Source organism: Ochlerotatus camptorhynchus, unplaced genomic scaffold, assembly GCF_037179485.1.
Source record: "Ochlerotatus camptorhynchus isolate MF236.1 unplaced genomic scaffold, CSIRO-AGI_Acam_v1.1 ptg000021l, whole genome shotgun sequence".
Classification (NCBI taxonomy): Eukaryota; Metazoa; Arthropoda; class Insecta; order Diptera; family Culicidae; genus Ochlerotatus; species Ochlerotatus camptorhynchus.
The window spans coordinates 84,833-106,490 of NW_027040513.1; the positions used below are offsets into that span (position 1 = coordinate 84,833).

At 39.9% G+C, this 21,658-nt stretch overlaps 1 protein-coding gene across 1 annotated transcript; it reads left to right on the top strand.

Moving 5' to 3' along the window:
* The first annotated feature begins 8,679 nt into the window (after positions 1–8,679).
* Positions 8,680–11,700, top strand: LOC135703530 (probable cytochrome P450 6g2). Its single transcript, XM_065224773.1, has 7 exons — positions 8,680–8,906; positions 8,964–9,294; positions 9,423–9,610; positions 9,681–9,802; positions 10,871–10,965; positions 11,030–11,304; positions 11,367–11,700. The coding sequence occupies exons 1-7, from the start codon at positions 8,680–8,682 to the stop codon at positions 11,647–11,649; spliced, it is 1,521 nt and encodes a 506-aa protein (XP_065080845.1). The 3' UTR covers positions 11,650–11,700.
* The last annotated feature ends 9,958 nt before the right edge of the window (positions 11,701–21,658 follow it).

A 21,658-nucleotide genomic window follows, 5' to 3' on the forward strand; every position in this document is an offset into this window, starting at 1 on the left:
TAGTGTGCATGTTGATGATGATGATGATGGTCCCACCTCTTACCCCTACAAAGGTTTGAGCTGGACGATTTATCTTTAAGATAATTAAATATAAACATTTTAACCAGGTTAGCAAACAAAAACGAGCTGGTTACAGTTACAGATATAAATTCCCTCTAGACTTTACAGTTGCTTCACAGCAATATACATAAATGTGAAAAAGCTTAGGCGTCCACCTCTTAGTTCGCCTTTTTGTCCACCTAGAATATTCATAAGTATTACAAGCAATCAAGAGTTAATGAACAATCAACAAAGCATCCTATACACTAGCAACCCCGCAATGATGCTATTATAATTTTCAGCAATGTCAGGAATGCTCACGAACCCCCGACATTCAGCCAGAAAACTTAATACTAACTCAAAGTATCTTCCAAATAAGCTTCAAAGTTGCATTTTTTTTTTATCAAATGTTAAATTCAGTCCTCTATATCCGTAATACGCGCGCGAGGCTCAAACCTTTGTAGACTACTACTTTTTTTTTTTTAACTACTACTTTAATTCAAATATAAAAAAAAAAAATCCATCATCACCATCGTGGCGAACAAAATAGTTTTTGCAGTGCTACAATAATTATTAAAAAGTCGTTATGACAGCTATCCATACAAAATAATCCGTTATAAATAACTTCGTCAAGATACATACTTCGTCCATTCATAAAAAAAAAAATAAAAATCACTGGATAACTGTTCAAAAGACAGTTTTAACGTGTGAAATACAATGTCTCTTGAATTCTGCTAATGTTGTTGCACGTTTAATATGTCTAGGCATCGAATTGAAAACATTTACTCCTTTAAAATACAATGAATTCTGTGAAGCGCAAGTCAAGAAATGTGGTGTTCTTATTTCATCCGCGTTTCTAGTATTATATCTATGAAAATCACTTCCTCTTTCAATTCGATCACACAAATATCGAGGCAGCAAACCATTTACTACTTTAAAAATGAACACCATAGTCAAATAAACTATTCTTTGCTTCACTGACAGCCATTTTAAAGCGTCCAGCATCAAAGTTGAGGAAGTGAATCTATTACATCGCAAAATCAAACGCATTATTTTATTCTGCAAACGCTGTAATCTCGATATTTGTGTTTCATTGGCTAGAAATAAAATGGATGGGCAAAAGTCTAGATGAGGAGAGATGATTGATTTGTATAGCTGTATTTTACTGGCAATAGTTAAATCGTTTTTCAGTCGACATAGAATTCCATACTTCTTGGCAATTTTCTTGATGACATTGTCAATGTGAGAGTTGAACTTAAGTTTGTCATCAATAATCACGCCAAGATATTTAATCTCCCGAACGCGATCAATAGCCTCATCATCAATTACCACGGAGACATTATCATTTACTCGGTTCCGTGAAATTACCATGAATTTAGTTTTACTTGTATTTAATTTCAACTGCTTACACTTCAACCATCTACTTAGAGAACGCAAATCTTCATTCAAATGTGAGACGGCAACTTCTAAATCCTTAGCTGCAATGAATAACACAGTATCATCTGCAAAAAGATTAATGTCGCAAAATCGTAAAACGCGTCGCAAATCATTAATATACATAATAAATAAAAGAGGCCCTAATACACTTCCCTGGGGCACTCCAAGGTTATTCCCCACGGGACTGGAAACAGAATCATTAAAAACAGTCCGTTGAGTTCTGTCAGATAAATAGCTTTCAAACCATTTATAAGCAGTACTCGTAATTCCAAAGCGCTTGATTGTACTTAACAGTAAGGGCCTAGAAATTGTTTCAAAAGCGCGTTTCAGATCCAAAAAAACAGCAACAGTCGTATCTTTACGCTCCAAGTTGTCTTTCCACTTTGCTAACACCAAATTCAACGCAGTTTCACAGGAATGACCTTCCCGATATCCTGATTGTTCTGGTATCAACAAAGAGTTGCTATTCAAATACTCCAACAGCTGGCCTTTAACAACAAGTTCTAAAATTTTCTCTAATGTGTGCAACATGTTGATGGGACGAAACTCTTCGGCTTTAATCGTTCCAGCAACTTTTTGAATAGGAACCACTAAGGATTCCTTCCAAATTTGTGGCACATGTCCAGTCTGCAAAGATTCATTAATAAGGTCCAGCAAGATGTGGCCAATGACATGAAAGCAATCTTGAATAACTCTAGAATTAACATTATCTACTCCAGCCGATTTTCCTAATGAAAAGCAAATAACTCTAAGTTCATCTAAAGTAATTTGGTGAAAACCTTCAAATCTACAACTACTATTAACTGGCTGTTTTATTTCGTCAGGTTCATCGACCAATTCAATGGATTGATTAATCAATGAAACACTTTCGACAAAATAATCATTAAACATAGATGCAATTACTGGTTCTGACTGTTCTAATGTGCCATTAAAAGTAATGGACCGCGGTTTGCAATTACTAGGTTTTAATAAAGATTTCAAAATTTTCCATAACTCTTTGCTGTTGTTTTGATGCTGATCAATCTTCCTCTGGACATATTCACAACGAGTTTGTTTTATCGATTGTGAATATTTATTACGCGCGATTGTGTACCTATTCCAATGATTATCATTATTTGATCTGCAAAACTTTTTGTACCATTTGTCCCTCTTACGTTTAAGACGCAAAAGTTCCAAATTGTACCAGCTGTTCGAGTTTTTCAAAGAAACAAACTTTTGCTCAACTAATTGATTGGTACACGTTTTCAAAGTGTTAGTTAGAACAGCTGCAGATTCATCTAAATTACCGGCCGCGAATGGAAAATCCACGCTTCTCTCAACAAGATTTGAAACAGCCTGTTTCGAATATTTCCTCCAGCACTTCAATTTGACTAAGTCATCGTTATTATTGATATTATCTAATACATTAATCACTAAGGTCTCATGATCGGTTATTTTCAAATCAGCATCCGGAACTGAACAAATGGAATCAAAATTGGAATAAACGTGGTCAATTAAAGTTCTACTGTGCCTGGAAATACGCGTATACTCATCTACCGTTTGTTTTAAATTGAAAAAATCAGCTAAACGCTTCAAATGATTCGAATTATGGTTGTCACGCCAATTAATATTAAAATCACCAGCTAATATATTTAATTTACTTGAATCAAGGAATGTCTCTAGCCAGTTCTCTAAAACATCAACAAAACGCTGGTCACTAGAACTGGGAGAATGATACAAAACACCATAATTACCCATCTTCATGCCACGCACAACTGTAATGCCCAAGAACCAGTTACCATCGATAACTTCGTTGATTCGAAGGTCGAATTGAATTGATTCTTTGACATAAATAGCAACACCGCCAGTGTGTCTAGAATGTGATAAACAAGCAGCAACAATATATCCCGGAATACTATACTGATCAAAAGCTTCAGTTTCTACAATATGAGTTTCAGATAATAAAACTAAAAGAGGACGTTTTTCCTCAACAATCTGACGTAATGCTACGTAGTTTGTTGACAACCCCGCAATGTTCAAATATAAAAAATCAAATTGATTCACATTCCTGGAACTTGGCTGCTATTTATTGAAACGCAAGCTGCTTTTCTTCTGTTCAAAAAGTCTTTTATAGAGCAAACATTCAGGACTAAATGCGGCATGGTTGACGTCCAAGTTCATTTTACGTTCTTTATTCATTTTCAAACAATTAACACATTTCAATACAGTTGACGTACACTCCGATGTTTTGTGTTGTTGGCTGCACCTAGAGCATCTCTCACAATTTTTGCAATCCATGCTCTTGTGCCCAAATTCTCCACATTTGAAACACCTCAATACATTAATCGCGGGAACTATAGAGCACCGATCAAACCCTACATTTACTTTTTTCGCGCATAACAAACATTTATACGTATCGAAATCGACTTCAATCACAACACTGAACTTGTTGTACGTGAAGCGTGGATTTTCAAACATATTAACTACTTTTACATCATTTATAGCGATGTCTTCATTCTGACTTTTTAAATAGTCAATGAAGACATCGGAGGAATACTGATCGCTCATGCCCACTATTTTCAATCTCGGCACCGAAGTGGGAACAACAGCACTATAGCTTTCACCCAGATTGCTTTCAATACCATTTTTGACATCACTTACATTTGCTCCTGTTGCACACTCAACAATAATGGAGCCATCTTTACCATTTCTAAAATTACTGATTTTGTGTGTTTTTGGATCCAACTGAGTTTTCAAAAACTTACGAGTGTCTTCGCAAGCTTGTTTGGACTCTTTCGGTTTAATCACAATGACCGGACGAGTCTTACGATTATCTTGTTTGTTACTGTTACTGTTATTTTTACTGTTACTGTTACTAACATGTTTACTTTTACTAGCACGACTGTCTCTTTTTACAACATCCGCAAAACTCGCATTTTCTTGAAAAACATCATCATTATCACTATTACTGATTACTAATTTACGTTTTTTGCGTCTGGTATTTTGGTCCGATTCCGACTGAATTGTCCTAGATACACTGCACTGATCATTCATTACCGCTAATTTGTTTTCCGCATCAATTTTAAAAAATGAACTTTTCATATTATCCAATTTCTCACAAATTAAATTTTCAAAACCATTTACATTTCGGCTTATATCTGCCATCCCGCTTTTAACCGCGATGTCTATCTGAGCAGCAATGTGATCTCGTATGCCAGTGATAGAGTCCGAGAGTTGAAAAACTTTCTTCATCTCTTCTTCTATCCTATTGACGCGCGAGATCAGATCATTCTGCTCGCCACAACACTGACCTGATAGACAGTTACCACATTTGAAAACAACATTTGCATTATCTGCTATTAGGCGCGCCGCAGTCTTAGTGAGTGCCGCACAATTGAAGTGGAACATTCCATTGCACGGACCTACACATGTGACTGGGAGCCCACTAATAGTAATAGACTCCTTGCAGACATTACACACATCCATATTACCACGCCAAATTAAACGCGCACACTGTTAGCAGTAGACATATACAGGGGAAGAGAACACAAAATAAAATTTTACCGCCGCAGCTCACTATACAAAATCAATAGCGCGCTGGGGGGAAAATCAAAATTAAATCCAAAACGAGTTGCTAGGCAACCGTTCTCTACTTATCCTGTTAAAAACAACACAACGGGCACGCGTTGGGATGATCCTTTCGCGGCACACGGCACTATTTCACACGAAATTATGTATTTATTTCCACAGCACAACTCAACAAAAACACTACTTTGTTCGCCATATCACGTTCTGCAATTCTTATATAAACTGTATCTCGAGAGCCTAACCATATAGAAATTTGCTGTTTTCAGCAAAGTTGTGCAGGTGAGCAAGTTCTTTCGGATGGTGTTCATATTAGTTCAGAACACGCTCACTACGCGGCGCTAGTGTGCAAGTAAATTTCCTGTATAAGCTGTATCTCGAGAACCTGGGCATATAGAAGGTTACTGTCTTGAGAAAAGTTGTTCAGGTCACTAAGTCCTTTCGGATGATGCTCATATTATTTCAGAACCCTCACACTACGTGGCGCTAGTGTGCACATGAACTTCCTTAATATGTTATGACTCCAAAACTTGTCCATATAAGATGTTGCTGTGCAATGTGAGAACAGGAACCGGAAAAGGGATGACGTGTAGAGGCCGGAAATCGATGTCAGATGCCATTTTGGAATCCAAGATGGCGGCCATCGGTTCAAGAAAAACTGTCAAATACCCTACAATATGGATATTTTTGGAAGGAGACGACGTGTAGAGGCCGGAAATAGATGCCAGACGACATTTTGGGATCCAAGATGGTGGCCATCGGGTCAAGAAAAACTGTCAAATACTCTACAATATGAGTATTTCCGGAAACGAAACGACGTGTAGAGGCCAGATATAGATTCCAGACGCTATTTTGGAATCCAATATGGCGGCAACATGTTTTCCATGGTCACTATAGCCGATCTAACTCCAGACGAAACTAGAACCGCACTACCGTTCATACTGGTGACAACGCTCTGATGAGACAACGAAACCTTGCCCCCAAGCTCCTCCCCTGATCCTATCCTTCGACAATGTACCTCTCTTACCTCGAGTAAGCCGCGAGTATTCGGCCCAACTCCTACTAGCCATAGAATTAAGTGAATGTTGTTACAAACAAAGAACAATGAACTATCGGCTCCGTAAAGCTAACGTGATTGAGCCTTCCAAATAAACGAACTAGTTAAAAAAACATGTTTTCCGTATATAAGGCTTACCAAGAATATTGCGTATAATTTATTGTGTATAGCGTATCACTGAGCAAGATCGCAACATAACGTGGAAAATTCCTCAAAACAATAAAACGCTTTTAATTGTTTTGTTTTTTTCTGTCGTAAACTACAGATTTATTCCTGGACCCCTCTACAGTGAATATGGTTTATATTTTCATCCACCACCTGGTGCGGCAGAAATCAAGTTAAAACCAAATCAACTATCCGAGGTCGTAAGTTTCTGCACATTGCAATGTTGAACGGAGTGCAAAAATGCACGATTTGCTAAGGGAAGTCGAGACCCATGTGGAAGAACGAGAGTGAGTAGAATGCATAAAACATGACAGCACTGGTTGGTTCTTTGTTATCGAAAGAGAAAATAAAATGTGGAATAAATCTGTAGCTTACGATAAAAAAACCAAAACAAATCAAAGCATTTTATTGTTTTACGGAATTTTCCACGTTATGTTGCGATCTTGCTCAATGATACGCTATACACAATAAATTATACGCAATATGCTTGGTAAGCCTTATTTATGGAAAACATGTTGCCGCCATATTGGATTCCAAAATAGCGTCTGGAATGTATATCTGACCTTTACACGTCGTCCCTTTTCGGAAATTCCCACATTGTAGGATATTTGACAGTTCTTCATAAAACTGATGGCCGCCATCTTGGTTTTTAAAATGGCGTCTGGTATCGGTTTCCGGCCTCTACACGTCCGGAAATACCCATATTGTAGGGTATTTGACAGTTTTTCTTGAACCAATGGCCGTCATCTTGAATTTGAAAATGACATCTGGCATCGATTTTCGGGCTTTACACGTCGTTTCCTTTCCGGAAATACTCATATTGTAGAGTATTTGACAGTTCTTCTTGACCCGATGGCCGCCATCTTGGATTACAAAATGGCATCTGACATCGATTTCCGGTCTCTACATGTCATCTCCTATCCGAAAATACCCATGTTGTAGGGTATTTGACAGTTTTTCTTGAACTGATGGCAACCATCTTGGATTCCAAAATGACGTCTGACATCGATTTCCGGCCTCTACACGTCGTTCCCTATCCGGAAATACCCATATTGTAGGGTATTTGACAGTTTTTCTTGAACCGCAACCGTTCATGTGCACACTAGCGCCACGTAGTGTGAGGGTTCTGAAATAATATGAGCATCATCCGAAAGGACTTAGTGACCTGAACAACTTTTCTCAAGACAGTAACCTTCTATATGGCCAGGTTCTCGAGATACAGCTTATACAGGAAATTTACTTGCACACTAGCGCCGCGTAGTGAGCGTGTTCTGAACTAATATGAACACCATCCGAAAGAACTTGCTCACCTGCACAACTTTGCTGAAAACAGCAAATTTCTATATGGTCAGGCTCTCGAGATACAGTTTATATAAGAATTGCACATGCACACTAGCGCTGCGTAGTGAGAGAGTTCTGAACTAATATGGCCACCATCCGAAAGGACTTGATCACCTGCACAACTTTGCTGAAAACAGCAACTTTCTATATGGCCAGGCTCTCGAGATACAGTTTATATAGGAATTGCACATGCACACTAGCACTGCGTAGTGAGAGAGTTCTGTACTAATATAGCCACCATTCGAAAGGACTTGGTCACCTGAACAACTTTGCTCAAGACAGTAACTTTCTATATGGTCAGGATCACGAAATATTCTATGTTGGAAATATGATCCATATATTATAGCACCCGTCATAAGTAACATAAAAGTGAAGCGCCTCTAGCGGCGTAGTTCCCAATTTAACCTGAATCCAATGGCACAGGCTTGTTGGTCTAACCCAGTACAGCAACTTTGTCGAAGACAGTATAGCTTTATGTATTGAAACAAATGAGATAATCCACTACAGCCCCCATTAGTGAAAATCCCATAAGCTGTGGGTATCCTTATTCGCGGTTCCTTATTCACGCCCCCGTTACCCCGGCAATAAGGATTCCTGACTGTACGTAGCCCCCCCCCCTATTATCTAAGGGGCTACCCCCTATGATTATCTCCTTATACCCCCACACTCGCCCCCACATGCCTAATTTGGTTCCATTTGCTTGATTAGTTCTCGAGTTATGCAGAAATTTCTGTTTCATTTGTATGGGAGCCCCCCCCCCCCTTACAGAAGGAGGAGGGGTCTCGAATCATCATAAGAACCTTCCACGGCCCCAAAAACCCCTGTACAAAAATGTTCACGCCAATCGGTTCAGTAGTTTCCGAGTCTATAAGGGTCAGACAGACAGACAGACAGAAATTCATTTTTATATATATAGATAGATAGATAGATTAAATGATATTAAAGGAAACCTCAATGCTTCTTATCATATCCCCCAAAATGCAAAATCAGTCCACAGTCAATTTTAGCTTGTTTCCCATATCAGTCCGTCTTGAATCACGCAGCGCACAGCAGTGGCGAGTGACTACCGAGTTAAAATGATTCTCACGATAACCTTCCTCATCGGGCTGCTCTACACCAACCCGTTGGCCTTCTTCCTCGTCCTTGGGGCTGGGTTGGCGGTGCGTGAACTGATCAAGTATCATTTCAAGCACTGGCAGCGGGAAAATGTCCCCGGACCAAAGCCGTCGCTCATCTTCGGAAACATCGCCTCCAACATCTTCATGACGCAACACATCGGCGAAGTGTGCGATGAGTGGTACAAGTAAGTTCAGTTAAAAAGATTCTAGTTGACCCGGACTAAGCCATCGTTTTCGAACAGCAAATTCTCCAACGCACCCTTCGTTGGGTACTTCAAGATATTCAAACCATCGGTGATGATTCGGGATCCGGAAATGATCAAAAACGTCCTGGTCAAGGATCAGGCGTGCTTTTCAGCGAATGACTTTGCATTTGACGAGAAAGTCGACCCTCTGCTGGCTCACAATCCCTTCATGGTCGACGGGGAACGCTGGAAGAAGGCCCGGCAGCTGTTGACTCCAATTTTCACCGGGAGCAAGATGAAGCAACTGTTTCCGATCATGGATCAAGTTAGCAGTACATTTGTTGACTTTGTCGGTGGTCAGTGTGGTCGTGAGCTGGAAGCCAAAACGGTAGGTTCAACGATTACATGACTGTTATCGAACGGACGGAGATAACAAAAGCCGCACTTCTTTATCAGTAAATGACGTGATTGAATTTCGATGCTTTGTTTTCATTTTGGACGCAATTTGGTTCGCAGATATCGGCTGCATATACAACGCAGAATGTCGCGGGCTGTGCGTTCAGCTTGGATGCGGATTGTTTCGAGAATCCCAACAGCGAGTGGCGGGTGATGGGCAAGAAGATTTTCCAGCCAACGTTCCTGGCTTCGATTAAGTTCATGTTGACGATATTTGTACCGGCCGTGACCAAGGTGATTCCGGTGCCGTGAGTATTGGATTGCGATGAGGTAAATGGGCGAAATGGTTCAATTTGTTTTTTTTTTCTGAAATTGTAGGTTCTTACCGAAGGAAGTCGACGTCTGGATACGCAAGATGGTTGCGAAATTGCTGGAAGAAAGACGGTCTAATAAGGTGGAACGAGATGATCAACTGCAATCCTTGCTGAAGAGCAAAACAGGTAATGCGAGCATAAATCATAGAGTTTAAGATCAGCTAGGGGGAATTTTGGAGGCAAAACATACTTCTTCCAAGGTTTGATTTCTTCAAATGTCGTGTCTTCACTGACTAGCTAATAGAATGTGACGTGGGCGTTGCTATTGGGAGTGCTAATGGGACAAGAGTCCCTCCAGGATTGTGTAGGAACCGCAGTTTAGCTAAGACTGACTGTAGATACCAATGGATACTACTCCGTGATTGATCAGAATCAGTGAAATTGCTTATTGAATCAACTAAATGGGGCTAGGAGTTACCGCTCATTCTCATTGTCTAAGTTTCAGTGGTCACGTCCTTGCAATCAGGTGGGAGAAGGAGAGGAATATTAAAGTAAGCTTTGTTGTTTTGCGAACCATGTTTACCTCTGCGACCTCACGAAGGTCACAGGAGGGGAGATTTTGTTAGTAGGTATGATTCGTTGAATCAGGCTTCAATTCATCTTGATAAGTGATCCGATCATGTTTTTGATATGTTGTTGTATTTTCGAAATTCACACAAATACTATTTATGATCTACGAATGTAGCGAACCAATCAATTCAGTAGTGTAAAGAGGCCTGAGATAAAACCCCGTGATCTTCTGCTCAGTATGCAAAAACGGTGGCCACTAGGGCATCGAGCCCCTTACACAACAGCAAACCATTACAAACGGTGACCGGAGTGGACTGGCAAGAAGATTCCAAAAGAAGCTAACATGAAACTTCCAGAAGATGATTCTTATGATAGCTATTTTTGGATGTTTATTCTAGATACATGCACATCGCTCCTCTTACAAAACAAAACCTCAGGCAGGACAGTTAATGTGAGTGGTTAAGCAGTAAAGGAGCATATCATCGTTTTAGTGATACGTTTACAAAGCTGCCCGAAGGAATTTTATGGATCGTCCCAGAAGAAAAATTATAATTATTTGCAATTGTATAATTGAGCTTCCGTTGGACAGTAATTGGCAATTGAAAATTGGCATCGCATATATATTGTTTCTGCCGACTCTCACATGATTCTGATCAACCTCATAACTTCTTCATTCTACAACAGAACTGACAGAGGAGATGATCGCCGGTCACGCTCTCGCATTCTTCTCGGAGGGATTCGAAACGTCGAGTACGGCCATGTCGTTTGCACTTCTTCACGTAAGTTTTTATTCCATCACTTATCCAACACGCAATCGATTAACACAACCACTTTTCACTCCAGTTGGCGGAAAATCCGGACGTTCAGGACAAACTTTTCCAGGAAATCCAGAGCACCCTTAGTGAAAACGAAAACACCATCACCTACGACTTGGTCCAGAGGCTCGACTACCTGGACTGGGTTCTACAGGAGAGTCTTCGGATGACCCCACCGCTTGCCGCGATGCAGAAACTCTGCACCAAAACTTACATGCTCAAGCATCTAGTCGATGGCAAAGAAGTCGGAACGCTGATCCCGGAGGGAACCACCATTTTGCTGCCCCTGCTAGCCATTCACATGTAAGTTAAGCTGTGTGCTATGAATCGTTCTCGAAGCACCTTAAAATTCTTCGTTTCTTCAGGGACCCCAAATACTACCCGGAACCGAAAAAGTTCCGACCGGAACGTTTCAGCCCGGAAAAGAAAGCCGAACGAACCCTACCAGTGTACTATCCCTTCGGTGAAGGTCCTCGAATGTGCCTGGGTATGAGGTTCGCCCAGGTCCAGATAAAAGTAGCTCTTCTGAAGTTGGTGCAAAACTTCCGGGTTCGCGTCGCACCCAATCACAAACCGTGGCAGTTCAATAGGAAAACCTTCCTGACCGAAGCCAAGGATGGTTTGCTGGTGGTGTTTGAACGGCGCTGATTTCCTCCGTGCGAAATAAACTCGTATTTGTGCTCGAAGTTGGGTCGCAGTGCTGATTTGAGAGAATTTCCATCTAAGGAAGAGTAAAAGTATCTAGTTAATAGAATTAGGTACAGTAATTTGCACCGCACTGCCGGTGGGGTTGCCAAGTCAACAAACCGGGTAAACGACTAATGATGCTTACAGGAAAAAGAAAAAAAAACACAAACGGAACAAACTTTTCGCCTGCAGAAGCTACTGCAGTGTTGGTTGTGGGTTGTGGGTGTTTGATCAACAGTCTACTTCCTCCCCTGTTAGTTGCTTCCGAACCGTAGTTAAAGCGATCCGGAAGTACGTAAATTGAAATGTATTTTTACACTACGGTGACGTCTTCTTCTTCTTTTTACGCTTCTGTAGCAAGCGTTTTTCCGGATCTCAACTTAGTTTTCTAGATGCACTTCCACAGTTATTAATTGAGAGCTTTCTTTGCCAACGAATGCATTACTTTGTATAATGTGTGGTAGGCACAAAGATACTTTATGTCCAGCGCAGTCAGGAAAATTTACAACCCAAAAGATCTCCTGGAGTGGACCGAGAATCGAAAAAAAATTGCCGATTTGAAGACAAAAAGTGCATTGCCTCTAGCATGCTGAAATTACCGAAGAAGACATAATCAAAAAAATGGGTTTGGTTTGAGAATAAATTATCCAAGGGGTGGTCACTCTGCACACTTATTTTGCGCCAACTTTTTTTCTCGGTGTGCCTCAAGTGTGCCGGCAGTCCCGAAAGTGTTTTGATTTGCTTGCATAACCCACAAATAAAAAAAACATCGGAATTGGACAATCCCGAACACGGAACTGTTGCGAGATGAATGGACACGAACGCAAGATGTATAAAACGCTAGGTATGTATCCGATCCGATCGATGTGATTGCCGGTATCTCGCTGAAGGACGTGCACCTGCAGCTATTCAGTAAATTCCAACCTGGACCCGTGAGAGATCGAGAAAGCCAAGACCGACCGGAAGCAATACTTCCCAAACGGTATTCTGCAGTGCAGGACGGAACGGTACATTAACTTGGAAATTATGTGCATCCATGGCGGCTTCTACAACAAACTAAGGAATGCGACTAAGTTTGCGTTGATGTACTTCACCAACGAGGAGCGGTACGACGAGTCACGTTCAATTTTAAAATTTATAAAAGACTTCTATCGTCACTCTACAGAGCGGCTCCGAGAGCAACATCGATCGCTGGATCCTGTCCCGTCTGGCCCTGCATCTATTTAGCTGCGGTTGCCGTGTACCAACGTGGAGCAAGTAGCGAGTATTAGCGTGGTCCACTTCATCTGCGGTCGTCCCAAAGCGTTTTCAACTGGTCGGTGGAGACGGAAGCGTTCGTCTTGTGCAGCGACGATGCCACCAAGGACACGTTGGAGAGTTTCATGGAAGCAGCCGACTATGAGAGCAAGATTCCTAGGGAAGTTCGGAAGAGCAACCAGGAGAAGCTTGGTCAATCAGAAGCATTTTGAAAGTGTTTGACTATTTCTGCTCCAGGCATTCTATGGCATTGTTCGTCGAATCCCCTTTCGTTTCCTGGGCGTCGGAAACGACCGATACTGTAGTGGCAGCTGCACAATTTTTCAATTTTGCTCAGGTGTATTTGCCACCTTGTCGCTATCTGTGGCACTGGCCACTACTTCCTGAGCCTGGGCAATAGGATCTGCGCTAGAAATGCAATGCGTTACTTCACGGTTGCGATTCTAAAAAATGTTTATATCAACATCAATTAATCAATTTAATGTTGACACTTACGCACTGCTTAGGCACGGATATAGTCCAGTGTTGTCAGAAACTTTATAAATTGTGAAAATTTCACACCATGGGTGTCAAAAAATACCACTTGTTGTGTTTTGGCCCACTCGCACAGTGACCAACCGCTGAAAACGCAGTAGGCTCTGCCCGCGAACGGTTGGTTTTGTTTTCGTTGGCGCAGATTTCATCTGTTTTTCGCATATTTTTTTAATTGTACCAAATCAAACAAATATTAGTTTTCGCGTGTGGATAAGTGTAAATTAAGATCTATCACGTCTTAAGAAGTTTTTTTTAGTGATATTGTAATTAACGTGAAAAATCTGGGACAAGAATTTGTTTCGAGTAGCTGTGTGGCTGTGGTGTCGCGTCGGTTGGTTCTTCATTTCGTTTTTTTCGTTTTTCGATTCTGGTGCTTTGCCTCCCTCCCAAGAAGAGTTTTACCGGGTATTTTTTTTTCTTGGTGCTGGCGTTCTGCCTTCAGGAGGATGCACGCGAATGAGTTGTCAAGCAAAAATTCGGTGCAAATGAAAAATTTCGAATGTGATTCAAAATGTCGTGTTGGGTTGTAAAAACAACGCGGAAGATTTTTTAGATTATCGCGAGTAAACAAACCGGTCCTTTTATGGAGGCAGAATTTGGTGAGATCCATCTGATTTATAATCAATCATAAATGCATATTTCCATATATTACTAAATACGCGCCAGATTTCGAAACATCACATTTTGAAATCTGGAAGTGTGTTAACAGTACCATTATTCATATGATAACGGTAGTGTTTACATGCGGGGCTTATTGTATGTGAAAGTAACCTCGGAATGGACGTGAATTACCAGGCATTCTGAAATGGGTTGCTGAATCTACAGTAGAGCTATCGCTTTCTAACTCCCGGATTAAACTTGCTTCAAATTATAACATCAAGGATTGTTGTAAGCAAATTTCTTCCATAATACCACTGCCGGCCAGTGGGGGTTAGATTGAATACACACACACACACACACACACACTCGCACAGTGACCAACCGCTTTGAATTTTAGGGAAGTCCAGAAAAAAACAGCGAAGGAGGAGCTTATTTGAGCCATTTTCAAAACTTCAGGAATGTTTCAAGAACTTTACCCAAGTAACACATAAAGCATCTTTTTGAAAAGGAATTGTTGTATAAATGCATTATAAGTGATGCATAAAACATCCCACGTATGAGGTTTAAAGAAGTTTTCTTCATACTTCCTAGATTCAACATTTTCCAAAATAGTTTTCTTTTGCTTTTATCTTTTAATGTTATGTTAATGTGCATTTTACTTAAATAAAACAGCAAAAAAGGTTATCTTCCATTTAATTCCACTTAATTAATTTTGGTAGCCATGACAGATACGTATTTCGACTACAATGTGCAGTCTTCATCAGTGTCATTCCCACTAAAGAACTATTCAAAATTCAAACCCCTTAAGTACTCATCCCCTAGGTATAAAAGTCAAGATCACAGGTATAAAAATGAAACTACAATGTGTTGAATTGGAACCTACCTAACTAATTAAAACCAAAGATTTAAAAGGTATAAGTATTCTCCTTTAGTATACTTAAATTTTAAAAAAATCAATAAAGCATCAGGACAGTCTCAATAACATCAGAAAAGCTGCAGGAACTTTACAGAAGTTTCCAAACTTAAGTTGAGGGAGTTAAGTAGGTTCAATCAGTTATGAGGACTCAGACCATGATTATCAGGAAGCTTGCGCAAATTTTTTGGGAAGATCCGAGAACTCCAGGTTCACAGTTCCATTACATTCATGCAACTGTTGGGATCGAAGAAGTTTCAAAAATAATAGAACAAAACTTAAGAAAAATATCGAAAACTTCTCGCCAACTCCAACTGAGATTCAGTTGGGAAGTTTAGAGATCTTTAGGACAGTTTTATTCATTCCAGGGAAATTCCAAAAAAACATCATCAGAAGAGTAGAGAGAACTTCACGAAATAAAAGAAATTCAAGAGGGTTCACAAAAATTTTAGGAAGCAGTTTCGAGAAATAAAATAAAATACCGAGGGTTACGGCAAAGTTTCATGAACGATCTGCGGGATAGTAAAGGAACTTCTGTAAAATGGTGGGCATATGACTTCAAGGATATCCAAACAACTCCACAAATTTTAAAAAATCATCTGAAGATAAGTCTGCAGAACTTTAGGAGAACTGTGGAAACTTTCAAGAAAGCTTGCCCTAGAGATCTCCATGGAAGCTCTGAGATCTCAAATTCAGACTTTCGGGGAAGTTTAAAGATCTGTAGTTAGAAACGTGCTCAACTTGTTGGCTCCACTCTGGTACTATCTTCGGTCTCAAGCTAATCGATGCACCCCTTGGAATATAGGAAAATCCACGAAACATTTTATCAGTCAAACTTTCATAGCGAATCAAAACAAACATAGTGTAGTGCTAGAATTTCGACTAGTATGGAGTACGCTTATAGATGTACTTGAGACCAATAGGCTAGTCAAGTACTGAGCCAATTTGAAATCGTTAGTTTCCTTTCCACCGGTTGGTATAGTACTAAGATCTAAAAATGTAAAATTCGATAAATTCAGGACAGCTCAATGTGCTTCTGGAAAATTTTGAGAAACTATAAGAAGTACCGGGAATTTCACGAAGTGCCGAGGAATTATGGAACATTCCAAGACTTTCAGAAATGTACCAAATATTTCTAGAAAACTGTGGGGTCTTCAGAGAAATATGAACATCAAGAAAATTTTCGGAACGTAAGAGAAGTTCAGAGAAATTCATATAAATTTAGGGAATGCCATGAACGAACGAAAAGTCTAGGCAAGTCCAGGGCAGCTCTATCTAAAACTTGGGTAAGGGTAAAACTTATCGGCAATCAGCTCCTCACAATACTTTAAAATACTAATTTAAACGTGACGTTTGTATTTTTGAACTTGGCTTTTCTCAGGGGATTTTTTTTTCCCTTGTTTTGCTTTCCGTCGATCTTCCATTCTGGGTGCCAAATGTTACCGACGCACAGTGGCACGAATCTGAATAAAGACGGTCAAAAATATTTCCTACCCTTTTTCGACGTTTTAGAGACTAGTTGTGTTGCAAGAAGTTGCTCAAATGATATCCCGCATCTTTTGAAATATACACCTGAATAATATTTAGGCTAGTATTACACATCCAAATTCTAACTTTTTCCAGTTACGAGATAATGGTTTCATGTCTTAAACAAAATTGCAGAGCAATGGTGTCGCGACACCACACCCAACGCTCAAATTTTCAGGAGTGCTATTTTATAAGGTGATCTTCCAAATACAATCGGTTTGAGACTCCATCAGGGCTCGCCTACCCTATTTTCGGGCCATTGAATATGGCATCACAAAAACGCTTGATGGGATATATATATATATAACATTGACTATTTCGACTCGAGATTTGACTGATACCCCTGGAAACCCAGCGCTGAACTTTTCAGGAGTACTATTTTATAAGCTACTCTTCCACATACAATCGGTTTTAATCCCTGCCAGGGGCCACCTACCATCTTTTTGGGCCGTTCAATATGACGTCACAAAACCGTCCGATGGGTTGTATGTATATAATATTGACATGTTCGAATCGAGATTTGCCTAGGTACCCCTCGGCATCCAACGCTAAAATTTTCAGAAGTACTATTTTATAAGGTAATCTTCAAAATACAACCAGTTTTAGACCCCGCCAGAGCCCGCCCACCCTCTTTTCGATCCGTTGAATATGACGTCACAAAAACGCTTGATGGGCTGTATATCACATTGATGTCGATAAAAAGCATTGGTGTATTCAGCAAAGTTGTGTATTTTAATGATGCCAACAATTTCTTAAAACATGATACCTTGATCAAATTTGAAAAAGCACAGATTTACTCAAAAAACCAATATTAAGGTAGTCTTAAAAGAAAATCAATTGTAGCTCTACAGGGTTAAGATGTATAAATTTGGTGTCTTTAGCAAATGTTCATAAAATCAACTGTTCTGCAACTTTGTTCAAGACATGAAACCATTATCTCGTAACTGGAAAAAGTTAGAATTTGGATGTATAATACTAGCTTCAATATTATTCAGCTGTGTATTTCAAAAGATGCGGGATATCATGTTGAGCAACTTTTTCCAAGACACCTAGTCTCTAAAACGTCGAAAAAGGATAGAAAATATTTTTGACCGTCTTTATTCAGATTTGTGCCACTGTGCGACGCCAGGAAGGCAGCCTGGACCTGGACTCTACCTATCGAACCATCTACGCATGGACCGGGGACCAATGGCTTTACTTCTCTTCCGAAGGAAGGCGTGATCAGAAATGTTATGCTTCAGAAAATCCCGGCGGCGTTGGCTAGGTTTGAACCTAGGCCTTTTGGGATGAGAGGCAATCACGCTTACCACTACACCACCGGCGCCACTTTTCTCAAAGGATAAAGTTAGGCCGTCTTTCGATCAGCGTAAAAAAAGTTATGATCTTAATCTAAAACTACCCTTGATGAATGTCAAGAGATGAACTAGCCTATGGCTAAAAATCTCTCAAATAAAGAAAAAAAAATAAAAAATACCCTTGATGAATATATCATTTAGCGGGGCCGGTGGTGTAGTGGTAAGCGTGATTGCCTCTCAACGCAAAAGGACTGAGTTCAATACCAGTCGGTGAACCTAAAGCCGTTGGTCCCCGGTTCATGCGATGATGGTTCGATTGGTAGGATCCAGGTGTTGGAGCTGCCTTCCTGGCGTCGGTAGCATTGCCCGGATAAAATATAACCATAAGAAGCGCCTAACCACCAGTTCGGGTTATCATCCCAACTGTATGTGGTATGGTTGAACCATCTATGATATCGTTAGTGTATGGTATCTGTTTATAAGGGTGGTGCTCAGCACGGGAAACAAAGAAGATTTCATTCCCTGGATTGAAACGTTGACGATGAAAAAGCTGTAATCAGCTCTTTTTCTTGAAAACGAAGAAACCCAAGCAATATGTTTTACGAATTTTTCATGATTTTTTAAAATTCGTAAGTCTTTTAAGTAGTTATCGGTGCTTCCTTGAAGTTTTTTTTAGACTCTCCCAAATCAAATGAAAAGTGATCCAAGCGGATTCTAATCATGACATTCCGTGTATTTCTGAACAAGCTTCTAACTCTATCTCTCTCTACCAATCCTGTCGTTCTTTTTGTGCACTAATACTAATTTTTCTGAATTCACATCATCAATATTATTGTCAATAATTCCCCTTCGCGTCAATATATTGATGCGTGTGGGGTTTGCTATACACCGTCGAAGGTGGTGCTCGTTCACCACCGTCGGGCAGTTTCACTAGTCGCGTTCGTACCGAGGCGGATCTGCGCCGGACAGATCACGTCGACGTCCTCTCGTGCACGCACTACCAAGCTCCGATGGTTCGGCACTCCGGTCGCCGGCGATTCTGCACCTACCGGGTGTTCCACTCGCTCGCTCACTTGCAAACACGCGATCTCCCTCTACTAGCAATCACACCTCCTACTATGGCACTATTACTCGGTCCGGCGAGGATCCGTCTTCACTAGGCTCCAGCACCGAAGCGGGGACTTGAGTCCAGCAGTAAAAAAGGGATCCTATGAGTGAAAGAAGGTTCCTGTTCGTTGCTCCGAATCAGATCGGATTGTGTTGATTTCCAATCGGTCTGCCGCTTCAGATTCCGTTATCTCCCTGCGTGCGGGTGCTGTAGGAAAAGCTGAGGGTTAACCTCAAATTAGGGGATTTTGAAAACTAACTTTTTTGTTTTACAAATTAAAAACATGTATTGTTTGAAAAACTTGTAGCTAAGTTGATTTCAAACAACTTTGTCGAAGATATTCTTTTTCTATCGCTCAACGTTCTCATTTTAGAGTAATTTTTCGGAGTTGACTTAGGATGTTTCTGGAAAAAAAAAATAGTTTTTTAGCACTAACTTTTTTATTTCAAATTTCTCATAAAAGTCATCTTCTAAAGACTTTTAAAACTCTTTAAGACGAAATTTGTTTTCTTTATCCCTTCGAATAAAAAATATATAGGGGAAATGCAGGTAATGTCGGTCTAAGTGTCCCTAATTTGGGCCCATACATAAAATCAGCAATCGACTAAATTTTCAATAGCAACCAAAAATATCCATTAGTACCGTCCAAATGACGCGTTCATTTCGATACAATTGATAAATAGCAGATTTTTAGCGATGGGCCCAATGTTAGATCCATAGGCCAACATTAGAGCCAATTATAGTATAAAAATATGAATACATTCAAATTGATTTTATACGAGTTTAAAAATAATATACCTCCTATTTTTTATATTGTTGAGAATAACATACGCCCTTTCAAATGCCGTAAAAAACTATTTTTTGTTTGCCCCAACCAATAATATTAACATAGGAAAAGGGCATATTTTTAGTGTCAATGACTCTTGATCGGCAAAAGATATTGACAAGCTTTGTTTAGCAAAAATTTGCGCCTTCTAAATATCTAAAAAATACCCTAAAATCATGCATTGAGCGTACTTAAAATTTCTTTTTGAAATTCCCATGGAATGCTCCAAGCTTTTTCCTCAGGATTCTTTTGGGAGTCTCCTGCAACTTATAGCCAGCCCGGGCGTGCGGATTAAGCGCCACTTCACAAGGGAAACCACACGCCCAATGAAAATTTGACCGGTTGAGGTAAAATCCAAGGAAATTTTGGGAGAACATTCAGAAAAATAAAAATTGGATTTTCATGAACACTTTGATCACCTGGATTTCCAAAACATCATGAAATAATAAGCATGCATAAATCTGACAAGTTTCCTTCGAATAACGAGCCTATATATTGAATCAGTATGATCAAGAAGACATATCTCAATACAAGACACATAAACAGGACAAACGAGGTAGTAAAAGTTATCCAGATCATCTTGGAGATTCAATATTGAAGCTCTACAGGTTCAACAAAGTATTATACGATGTCCAAAAGTAGCATACACTGTCTTGATCCCGTGGAGCTTCATTAAGCCCAATAGCATTATTTAGTATATAAAATTCTGTTATATACTCTGGTCCTACAACTCATCCTGAAGTTTAGCTCTTCAAGTTCTACAGGCTCAACGGTGTCTTGTATGGTGCAACAAGCAGATTGCTACCACCCAACTCGCATCATAGAGCCCCATAACATCATTGAGGTATATAAAAGTGTTAACAAAGTATGTTCCATTCTCCAAATTGACCTGGAGATTCGGGGATCACCAGCTTTACTTCCCTTCCGAAGAAAGGCGTGATCAGAGATGTTATGCCTCAGAACATCCCGGCGGCGCCGACTTGGATTGAACCCAGGCCTGCTGGGGTGAAAAGCAATCATGCTTACCACTACACCACGGAAAAAAAATAGTTAGTTAGTCTTCATCTATGTGATTCCTAATCTTCTATTCGTTGTTCTCTAATTTGAAGTGGTTAAGACTAGGGTTCTAATGCATGGTCATTATCAATGTCATTCCTTAATTTTGTTGCTAAGGAATTCAATTTTGGCTGACAGCTCCGTGGGACCTCATTACATCAAGTGAGATAAAATCATGTACTAACAAGATATGTTCCATTCGCCAGATTGACCTGGAGTTCAGATCTTGACGACGTTCTACTGATTAAACCAGGTATTTTATGATGTCTTGACTAAATTTGTGAACCCAAAAAGCTACGTGACAATATTATCATGTGGGATATGTAGTTGAAAAGACAAAACATGTTGGTGTCTCCAAGTTATCCTAAGGATTGGGTCCTGATGTTCTACAGGCTCAACAAAGTCTTGTATGATATCCAGATTTTTTATACGAATCCATCCAGCTCCGTGGGACTTCATCAGATCAAGTGAGTTAAGAGGTTGTATTAACAAAATGTTTTCGATTCTCCAAATTGTCCTGGAGTTCAGATCTTTAAGTTTTACAGATGCAACAAGTTATCTTGAGGATTGGGTATTGATGTTCTACAGGCTCAACAAAGTCTATGCTTCTATAGAACATGAATCTCTGCTGAATGAATAAATTGTCATTACAATCGTATATCCTGCATGACATAAGGGGAAGATCTATGAAGCTCTGTGTGTTCAAAAAATGTGTTCGTAAGATAATTTTTGAGCACATCTGTATGTCTCACATGATGTAATGAGGATCCATGTAACTCCATTGATCCAAAAAATAAGTCAGAATATCGTACAAGTTTGGTTGAGCCTGTAGAACTTCAATATCTTAACTTCTG